General features: G+C 42.5%; 2 protein-coding genes across 2 annotated transcripts; one reads left to right on the top strand and one right to left on the bottom strand.

Annotated features, from left to right (window-relative positions):
* The first annotated feature begins 206 nt into the window (after positions 1–206).
* LOC112078201 (stabilizer of axonemal microtubules 2-like) lies at positions 207–1,686 on the top strand. Its single transcript, XM_024144506.2, has 3 exons — positions 207–327; positions 931–1,052; positions 1,478–1,686. Exons 1-3 carry the CDS (start codon positions 220–222, stop codon positions 1,575–1,577), a joined length of 330 nt encoding a protein of 109 aa, XP_024000274.1. The 5' UTR covers positions 207–219; the 3' UTR covers positions 1,578–1,686.
* A 3,339-nt stretch (positions 1,687–5,025) lies between these two features.
* Positions 5,026–10,442, bottom strand: LOC112078202 (ADAMTS-like protein 3; the record flags this gene model as incomplete). The annotated part of the gene is made up of 4 exons (XM_024144507.2): positions 5,026–5,479; positions 6,006–6,220; positions 9,525–9,627; positions 10,238–10,442. Coding segments are annotated over 4 exons (562 nt in total), but the record flags the coding sequence as incomplete, so codon positions are not given.
* Between the last annotated feature and the right edge of the window lie 879 nt (positions 10,443–11,321).

Here is an 11,321-nt window from a genome sequence, read left to right as displayed (position 1 = left end):
CGAGAACGGCCACCCGTTTTGAACGTAATAAAACATGTATATTCAATCATATTCATGTGCTGTTGAAATAATCTCCAAGAATTTAACAGCAAATCTCTCTCTTGGGTGGTGGGGTTCTCATTTTGTCCTGTAACCGGGTCAGTTGGGATTTTTTGGGGTACGTTTATTGTAGCATCAAAATGAACGTTCCCACCCCACTACCTCCAGGTCTGCACCACCATGAGGGATGACTACCAGCCTTGGGWGGTCAAGAGACAAGCCATGATCAAGAAGCCTGAGGAGATGCAGAGASCCACCGGACGGATGGACCACCTCACCACTTTCAAGGCAATTCAAGACTCTTCTGTTTCCATTGGCATGCCAGGGCAATTCTCAAATGACACCCTGCCTATAGAAAAATAATTTTGTGAGGAGCACAGGATCAGTTACATTGTGGCACCTATGGAGCTGTTTTAGGGGTTAAGTGCCCTGCGGAAGGACACAACAATAGGAGATACTATAGTACCTACCATCTGAAATCACCGGCCAGTTCTCAGTACCGCCTCCATGGAGTGCACTAGTTTTGGCCAGATATGGGTGGGTGGGTTTAGGGTGGGTGGGTTTAGGGTGTTCTTTGAGACACTGCTCAATTATCTACACATATACACTGTTAGAAAAAAGTGTTTCAAGAGGGTTCTTCAGCAGTCCCCGTAGGAGTACCCTTTTTTTGATTCCCGGTAGAACCCTTTTGGGTTCCATTTAGAATCCTCTGTGGAAAGGGTTCTTCAAAGGGTTATCCTATGGGCGTAGCTGAATAACCCTTTTAGGTTCTAAATAGCACCTTTTTTTCTAAGAGTGTAGCAGAGCCCCTGTCTCTCTTTGGCTCTAGGCCACATTCTTATAAGCCATTATTTGAAATTCTATTCTATTTGATTGTATTCTATTATCCAGGCCCATTTTACACCCCACGAACTGCAGCCCAATGTGAGCTTCAAGCCAGCTCACGCCCCCATGAGGGCTGATGCCCCATTGGAGGGCGGCACCATGTACAGCACAGAGTTCACCCCCAAGAGGTAACACACACACACACAGTTACCCAGCAGAGATGCACACACACGCTGAGCATTTCGCTGCACTGTTTATACCTGCTGTAAACTGTGTACGTGATGAATAACTTTTGATTTGACACACACACAAAGTTAACCCACAAGCATTTAGTCTGGAGTCCCCTGGATTCAGCCGTTCCATCCCAGGAGGGACATCAAACAAAAGTGAAGCTGTTTTACTACCTGAATGAAATGAATGACTGATGTAAAACTGAATCACTTTTATAACCTCAAGCTTAATAAGTGCTAGTGTTGTGATTTGTGGATGATTATGATGTGCTGAACTTGCAGCAAGATTATTTTCCACGAGCGAACAATAAAGGTATTGTATAGATCATTTTCTGGTATTTTATCGTATATCATTCAGGTAATGATATGATTTTGTGTTGTAGGATCAGCGTTTGTCCAGCTAGCTACGACTCCCTGCCGGGCTTCGTGTTTGAGGACAGCCGACGACAGGGGACACAGGTTCTACAGGAAGTTGCCATCTAAGGACATGAACAGATGGCCGCCGGCATGGCGGTGGCTGTGGTGTCATAGCGTATGACCATGATATTTGGTGACAATGCTTTTAATCTTAAAAAGAGCGTGTGAAGGCAAAACTACTTTGTTCGGTCTGTTCTGTTTTTCATTTTATTTTCCTACTACCTGTATAGTAATTGATAGTAAGTATCAATGATGTGATAATCAAATGGAAGCAACAATTATGAACAAGTCACAAACAGGCCATTATAAAATCAACTTCCTGTATTCTGGTTGATGGTTTCCATTGAATAGTTGGCTAATCTTTGTTTTACAAATATGCAAATCATTAGTAATTTAAACAAGCACTTCATTTCTTAATCAATTACTTATCCTTGTGTATCCATGTGCCAAATTATGCATAAAGTCACCAGTCATACATTTATTGAAATTCACAAACATAATGCAGAACTTTCAGGGGAAGTTTTCATAGTCCAAAATAATTGTTCAAAGTGCAAAAGACATACCGAAAACTTCATTATAATCTTCCAGTGTCATTTATTTGAAGGGGGGCATTTTTTTTCTTCTCAACTAGAGTTTAGAAAAAAAGCTATAGAAAAATGTGCCTCTTTATAATAAACATTGTTGGAAAAAAGTTTCATATAAATGACACTGACTGATTGAGTCTTATGGTCAATGCTTTTAAACTAGGAACATTTCTCCTCTGTGTGTTTATAATGAGTATTACCAAACAAAATATCAGGTGATCAAACTGTCTTTATTATCTTAGTATGTTGTCTTTCTAGAGCACTTAAGTTTTGTTCCAAAAACATCTTCATGATGTTCCTTCAATCCAGTTAGGATTCTACAAACAGTATCCATGTCAACACCCAATGTTATGGTAACGTTATCGATATGTTTTTGTAAATATCAGTAGCATTGATTATTGTCAGTATGCGTTTGAGTGAGTGGCACTTGATAATGTATCTGCAAAACACATGACATGTCTCTACAAATCATTGGTGATTGCACGTAAATGCATGAGAATAAAACCAGAAGGGAAAGGTATTAAACATACCTGTGATCCAACAACAGCAAGTGCTTATTAATATACTGTACGGTTTATATCCAGTCTTTTTAAACAGGCGTTAAGACAACTAAATAAGGTAAGAAAATAAAGTCCCACAAAAAATCTACATACTCTCAATATTGCACTTAAAAACACAGTATTTACAAGACATTTTACAATGCAGCACATTGGTTGGATAACCAAAACAACACTAAAAAGGACAAGATCCCATTATTCAAACAGAGAAATATGACAGTCATGTTTTCTCTCGGGGCCCATCCTAAATGGCACCTTATTCCCTACATAGTGCACTACTTTTGACCAGTACTGCAGTATGTAGGGCAGTGGTGGTGGGCGGGGCCGGCGATCATCATTATAGAAATTTGTACAATGCAAATGGACCACAAGCAAACAGAAAATAGATTGAATTGGAAAATAACAATAAGTTCATCCTTGATTACATTGAGACACAATCACATATGTCTCTCTTGTTATTAGTGGGAATAGATTTTGGCTCGCCGTCCACCTGTTTCCGACCCCTGATGTAGGGAATATGATTGGGTGCCATTGGGACACAACCCATACCTCTCTCGGTCACTGCAGGGCCTAATTATTCCAAACAGTGATCATTATCTCACATAATCATACTACTGTATGCACTGTACTCTGATCAATATGTTTAAAAGGTATGTACACATTGAATGTTAACTGTTATGGCAAATATGCAATATCCAATAAATAATTTTGAAACCGCTTTTCCTCCTCCTGTCTGCTAGTAGGTTCTAATGCAAATATTTGGTTCAGATTGTTGTTTTCTGATGTCAATGACGTTCCACTACAATCTGACAGCCCTTTGCCTTCACACATGTCAATGGTCTTATAGGATTCTGCCCACACATCCAGACCAGTTCCTACTGTATACTGTATGTACATGTACAGTCAGTGGTGTAAAGTACTTAAGTAAAAATACTTTATCTTTGTGTCTGTATCTGTACTTTAACATGTACTTCACAACATTCCTAAAGAAAATAATGTACTTTTTACTCCATACCATTTCCTTGCACCTAAAAGTACTTGTTACAATTTGAATGCTTAGCGGGACAGGAAAATGTTACAATCACGCACTTATCAAGACAACATCCCTGGTCATCCCTACTGTCTCTGATTTGGCGACTCACTAAACACAAATGCTTAGTTGTAAATTATGTTTGAGTGTGTTTTTAAATTTAAAAAATAAGAAAATGGTGTCATCTGGTTTGCTTAATATAAGGAACTTGAAATGATTTATACTTTTACTTTTGATACCTAAGTATATTTAAAACCAAATACTTTTATACTTTTACTCAAGTAGTATTTTACTGGTGACTTATCCTTTTACTTGAGTAATTTTCTATTAAGAGTCATTTTCTATTTATTCAAGTATGACATTTCGGTACTTTTCCCACCACTGTGTACAGTATATTCATACATTCATACATGCACTTGTTATAAATTAAAACAATAAACACGGATACCCATAAACCACTGCTTCTATTGGTGTTTTGTTGCTAGAGAATTTTCTTTCTGTTCGTCCATTCAGACATTACTGTGGAAAACAATGACAAGGCTATTTAAGACTGCTCTCTCCTTTAGGAATGGGTTAACAGCACACACTTTACACACACCTTTGCACTCACTTGTTACATGTGTCATTGGGAAAATAGCTAGTATTGGTAAAGTGTTACATTTCTAAGGCCATAGGTCCAGATTTGAGGCTTGCATCAAATTACATTGGTTGGGCACATGAAAAATTCCTTCACTCCATATCTGTGCAGCTTGTCTTCACCAAAGGGTCTCCGGCAAACATCCCCTGTGTATCTTTCTCAGTCTATCAAGTCATTGGGGCATCATTATTGGGAGGAATATCCATTAGGTTGTGACAAAAAAGTGAGAAAGATTCCTCAATGTTGTGGTGGTAGTGTCTTTAAAGCAAACAGTCTCAGGCTATGACCAGTCTACCATGTAACATGGTCCCTCCCTCCTCAATCCAAGCCTCCATCCATCCCTCAATCTATCCCTCCATCCATTCCTCCTCCCTCAATCCAAGCCTCCATCCATCCCTCCCTCAATCTATCCCTCCCTCCATCCCTCCCTCAATCTATCCTCCCTCTATCCATCCCTCAATCTATCCTCCATCCATCCCTCCCTCCCTCAATCCAAGCATCCATCCATCCATCCTCCCTCCCTCAATATATCCTCCATCCATCCATCCCTCCCTCAATCTATCCCTCAATCCATCCATCCCTTCCTCAATCTATCCCTCCATCCATCCCTCCCTCAATCTATCCCTCCATCCATCCCTCCTCCTCAATCTATCCTCCTCCATCCATCCATCCATCCCTGCCTCAAATCTATGCCTCTATCCATCCATCCCTCAATCCATCCCTCCTTCCGTCCGTCCATCCCTCCCTCCCTCAATCCATCCCTCCTTCGTCCATCCCTCCTACAATCTATCCCTCCATCCATCCATCCATCCATCCATCCATCCATCCATCCATCCATCCATCCATCCATCCATCTATCCCTCCATCCATGATTCCAAGAGTTATGTTGTCCACACTGTGTCTCAACGCTCAGGGGTGACGTTTCCTCTAGGTACAGATCTAGGATCAGCTTCCCCTCCCCATTCCAAGCCTTAACCACTAGTGGAGGAAATGCAAAACTAACCCAAGACCAGCATCTAGGGGCAACTTCCTCCTAGAACACTAGGCGGAGCCATCCTCCTGTAAACAGGACTCACAACACCTCTGCTTGTACATGTCGATGGAGCAAAGCTTTAACCTCTTCACCACGGCACAGTAGTGGGTGGTGTCTTTACATTCACCTACACAGAGACACAGAGACACAGAGACAACATAGAAAGTGTTAAATGCTGAAACTCGACATTTTAGCATAAAATAACATCCATTCTCCCCACAGAAGAAAATGGTTATGTCCCAAATGGCACCCTATTTCCTTTATAGTGCACTACTTTGACCAGGGCTCTTATAGGACTCTGGTAAAAAGTAGTGCACTATATAGGGAATAGAATGCCACTTGGAACGCATWCCMCATTTCCATTAAAAAGTAGCAGAAAGCAAAGGAGTATGGCTTTACGTCAAATTCGGGCTAAAATTCAACATCAGTGTAAATGTCCATATAGATTTGGGTCTGGACTGTTAAAAAGCAGTTTAACAGTTTAAGAAGAGGGTTTGTGCGATTTTACTTGTGCGAAGTCACCGTTTTTGTAATAGATGTTTTTTAGTCAAACATCTGCCAAGCCACTCCAATGACATATTCCACAGCTTCAGAAGTCAGAGGAAAGGCAGTGAGGGTAATATGGTGACATGGTAAAAACACTACACACTCACTTCCACAGGTGGTGGCGTGGCAGTGCTGCCAGGTGGCTGGGCGTCTGTGCCAGGTGCAGTGCTGGTCTGCCAGGGTTCTGCCACTCCTGCGGTGGGCACAGTCCACCCTGCGAGACTGAAACCCGCTGCCACAGGCTGCCGTGCACGCTCGCCACGGCCCCACGCGCCAGTGCACGTCACACAGCTCCGACGAACAGTTACGCACTGAGACRGGCCTGAGGGAGACAAAGAGAGATAGAGGGAAGGATTTGATTTTATTAGGATCTCCTTTAGCCGGAACCAATGGAGACAGCGAGTCTTACTGGAATCTGACACATAACAAAAAATACATTACAGACAAAAGACTTGACAATTTATATAGCATTACAGTGGGGAAACAGTATTTGATACACTGCCGATTTTGCAGGTTTTCCTACTTACAAAGCATGTAGAGGTCTGTATTTTTATCATAGGTACACTTCAACTGTGAGAGACGGAATTAAAAAATCCAGAAAATCACATTGTATGATTTTTAAATAATTAATTTGCTTTTATTGCATGACATAAGTATTTGATCACCTACCAACCAGTAAGAATTCCGGCTCTCACAGACCTGTTAGTTTTTCTTAAGAAGCCCTCCTGTTCTCCACTCATTACCTGTATTAACTGCACCTGTTTGAACTCGTTACCTGTATAAAAGACACCTGTCCACACACTCAATCAAACAGATTCCAACCTCTCCACAATGGCCAAGACCAGAGAGCTGTGTAAGGACATCAGGGATAAAATTGTAGACCTGCACAAGGCTGGATGGGCTACAGGACAATAGGCAAGCAGCTTGGTGAGAAGGAAACAACTGTTGGCGCAATTATTAGAAAATGGAAGAAGTTCAAGATGACGGTCAATCACCCTCGGTCTGGGGCTCCATGCAAGATTTCACCTCGTGGGGCATCAATGATCATGAGGAAGGTGAGGGATCAGCCCAGAACTACACGGCGGACCTGGTCAATGACCTGAAGAGAGCTGGGACCACAGTCTCAAAGAAAACCATTAGTAACACACTACGCCGTCATGGATTAAAATCCTGCAGCGCACGAAGGTCCCCCTGCTTAAGCCAGTGCATGTCCAGGCCTGTCTGAAGTTTGCCAATGACCATCTGGATGATCCAGAGGAGGAATGGGAGAAGGTCATGTGGTCTGATGAGACAAAAATAAGTTTTTGGTCTAACTCCACTCGCCGTGTTTGGAGAAGAAGAAGTATGAGTACAACCCCAAGAACACCATCCCAACCGTGAAGCATGGAGGTGGAAACATCATTCTTTGGGATGCTTTTCTGCAAAGGGGACAGGACGACTGCACCGTATTGAGGGGAGGATGGATGGGGCCATGTATCGCGAGATCTTGGCCAACAACCTCCTTCCCTCAGTAAGAGCATTGAAGATGGGTCGTGGCTGGTCTTCCAGCATGACAACGACACAAAGCACACAGCCATGGCAACTAAGGAGTGGCTCCGTAAGAAGCATCTCAAGGTCCTGGAGTGGCCTAGCCAGTCTCCAGACCTGAACCCAATAGAAATCTTTGGAGGGAGCTGAAACTCCATAATTGCCCCGAAACCTGAAGGATCTGGAGAAGATCTGTAGGGAGGAGTGGGCCAAAATCCCTGCTGCAGTGTGTGCAAACCTAGTCAAGAACTACAGGAAACGTATGATCTCTGTAATTGCAAACAAAGGTTTCTGTACCAAATATTAAGTTCTGCTTTTCTGATGTATCAAATACTTATGTCATGCAATAAAATGCAAATTAATTACTTAAAAATCATACAATGTGATTTTCTGGATTTTTGTTTTAGATTCCGTCTCTCATAGTTGAAGTGTACCTATGATAAAAATTACAGACCTCTACATGCTTTGTAAGTAGGAAAACCTGCAAAATCGGCAGTGTATCAATACTTGTTCCCACTGTACATTCAGTATACGTTCAGTCGTGCCACATAGTACATTCAGTACTAACACAACAGTAGTACATGTAGTATACATAGTCAGTCATACTACAATAACAGTAGTCACATGTCAGTACATACAACCAAGTCACATGTCAGTACATAACACACCAGTAGTCACATTCAGACATCACATGTACATGTCAGTACATACACACAACCAGTAGGTCACATGTCAGTACTACACAACATAGTACATCAGTACATACACACAACAGAGTCACATGTCAGTACATACACACAACAGTAGGTACATGTCAGTTAACAGAGGTCACATGTCAGTACATACACAAACAAGTAGGTCACATGTCAGTACATACAACCAGTAGTCACATGTCAGTACATACACCAACCAGTAGGTCACATGTCAGTAACATACACACAACAAGTAGGTCACATGTCAGTACACAACAACCAGTAGGTCACATGTCAGTACATACACACAACCAGTAGGTCACATGTTCAGTACATACACACAACCAGTAGGTCACATGTCAGTACATACACACAACCAGTAGTCACATGTCAGTACATACACAACCAGTAGGTCACATGTCAGTACATACACACACAACCAGTAGGTCACATGTCAGTACATACACACAACCAGTAGGTCACAGTCAGTACATACACACAACACCAGTAGGTCAATGTCAGTACTACAACAACAAGTAGGTCACATGTCAGTACATACAACCAGTAGGTCACATGTCAGTACATACACACAACAGTAGGTCACATGTCAGTACATACACACAACCAAAGTAGGTCACATGTCAGTACATACAACCATAGTCAATGTCAGTACATACACACAACCAGTAGGTCACATGTCAGTACATACACACAACCAGTAGGTCACATGTCAGTACATAACACACAACCAGTAGTAATGTCAGTACATACACACAACCAGTAGGTCACATGTCAGTACATACACACAACCAGTAGGTCACATGTCAGTACATACACACAACCAGTAGTCACATGTCAGTACATACACACAACAGTAGGACAGTTAACTAGGTCCTTCTTTGCAGCACTTGACCACATGACTGGACAATAATCAAGATAAGACAAAACTAGAGCCTGCAGGACTTGCTTTGTGGATGTTGTCAAAAATTCTCTTTATCACAGACAAACCTCTCCCCATCTTTACAACCATTAAATCAATATGTTTTGACCATGACAGTTTACAACCTAAGGTAACACCAAGTATTTTAGTCTCCTCAACTTGTTCAAACAACCACGCTATTCATGACCAGATTCAGCTAAACAAGACAGGAGGAAATTAGACTGTGTGTGTGTGTGTGTTTGGTGTGTGTGCATGTGTTTGTGTGTGTGTGTTTGTGTGTACGTGTGTGTGTGTGTCACAGGAGGCTGCTGAGGAGAACGGCTCATAATAATTGGCGGAACGCACAAATGGAATGGAAAACATGTGTTTGATGTATTTGATACCATTCCACTGATTCCGCTCCATACACTACACGAGCCCGTCCTCCCAATTAAGGTGCCACCAACCTCCTGTGGTTGTCCGTTTACCTTTCTCTGGGGTCACAGTCAGGGTGTGTGTGCCGTTGACATGTCTACATATCACCGACCTCTTCTGGACTGTGAGGGTGGGACCCAAACATTTCCCAGAGCACTGTGGGCAATGAACATGTTTCACAATACTAAACAAGGAACGTTTCACAGCCTGACAACTTTATTCAGGACTTCTTTGTAGTAATGTGTTGGTTGAGTAGATGGAAATTGGCCCTAGACAGTGATCCTGGGTCAGTTTAGCATATCCCCCCACTAAAGGCTAAAGTTGGGGAAGGAGAAGCTGATCCTAGGTCTGCATCTAGAGGAAACTTCATCCAGAACATCAAGTACACAGTATTCAAACATCAGGCATGTATGTCAATGTATAACAAAGGTAATGTTGTGGCAAATATGTGAGTTGTGTGTGTGTGTCTGTGTGGTGTTGTCTGTGTGTGTGTGTGTCTGTGTTTGGTGTGTGTGTGTCTGTGTGGTGTGTGTATCATCTGTGTGTGTGTTGTGTGGTGTCTGTGTTGTGTTCTGTGTGTGCATGGTGTCGTATGTGTCTGTTGTGTGGTCTGTGTGGTCTGAGTGTGCAGGTGTGGGTGCGTCTGTTCGTGTGCCATCTGTCCATGAGTGTCTGTTAAGGTGTGTGTCTGTGTGTGTTTGTGCGGATGTGTGTGCGAGTGTGGGGGCAGGTGTGGGTGTCTCTGTGTGTGTGTCTGCATCTCTACCTTTCCCCAGGGGCTGGTAACCCAGGCTGGACAGTTGTCGCAGGTACACTCCTGTCTGTCTGCAGGCCGCGTGTTCCTCCCACAGACAGATGGCGCTAGCATCCTCACCGCTCCCCCCGACTCCACCTGCCCACAGGACACCTGCCGCTGTCTCCAGCCCCGCCCACAGGAAGTGGAACACTTAGACCACACAGATGCTACCCAGCTGGGAGAGAACAATCAATCAATCAAATAACATTGATTATATGAATCCCTTTTTACATCAGTACTTGTCACAAAGTGCTTTACAGTTACCTGACCTAAACCTCTACAGAGCAAGCAAAGCAGAAGGAAAAGTCAAAACATATTGGCCGGGAAAAACTCGCTAGAAGGAAGAAACCTAGAGAGGAACCAGGTTCAGGGGGAAGGAAGGAATAAAACTACCCATGTAGTGTTAGATCCTGGTTAGCCTCTTTAATGCATAGGGCCATATATCTCAATGATCAGGACTCAATGTTCTGCCCGGGGATTTCAGTGGGTAGGGCAGGCTGGGGTATGTTGAGCCAAAGGGGTAAGTTGAGCTACTCTTGTTTCTAGGAAACTATACACAAAATATATAATTTAACCGAAWATTTAGGAAGAGGTCATCATTTCATGGAGTCTATGAAGGAAGAAACCACATGGAAAAAGTGGTAAACAAGTTAGGTCCCAAWTTTTTTTTTTATGATGCTTGTATCTAAACTAAAGTAGATCATTTAAAGATTGTTCTATACATCAGTTGGGCTCTGTATAAGCTTCAGTATGAGGWCCTAAACCCAGCATGAAAGTGCATCCTTGGATCTGTGTGGGCTAATATAGTAAAAKTGTTTGCCTTGGGGTAAGTTGAGCCAATGGCAAGTTAAGCAAATGTACGTGTTTTCTTCCTAGGTGTAATGCAAAGCATTATCGCTGGGATATGAGGTAACAACAGGGCCTGGCCTGTGTTAAAAGGGTACAGTGTTTGTTAGGTGTTAAGCCTGTGTTAAAAGGGTACAGTGTTTGTTAGGTGTTAAGCCTGTGTTAAAAGGGTACAGTGTTTGTTAGGTGTTAAGCCTGAGTTAAAAGG

Source organism: Salvelinus sp. IW2-2015, unplaced genomic scaffold (assembly GCF_002910315.2).
Source record: "Salvelinus sp. IW2-2015 unplaced genomic scaffold, ASM291031v2 Un_scaffold5385, whole genome shotgun sequence".
Lineage (NCBI taxonomy): Eukaryota > Metazoa > Chordata > Actinopteri > Salmoniformes > Salmonidae > Salvelinus > Salvelinus sp. IW2-2015.
This window is presented reverse-complemented; position numbering and strand designations above follow the sequence as displayed.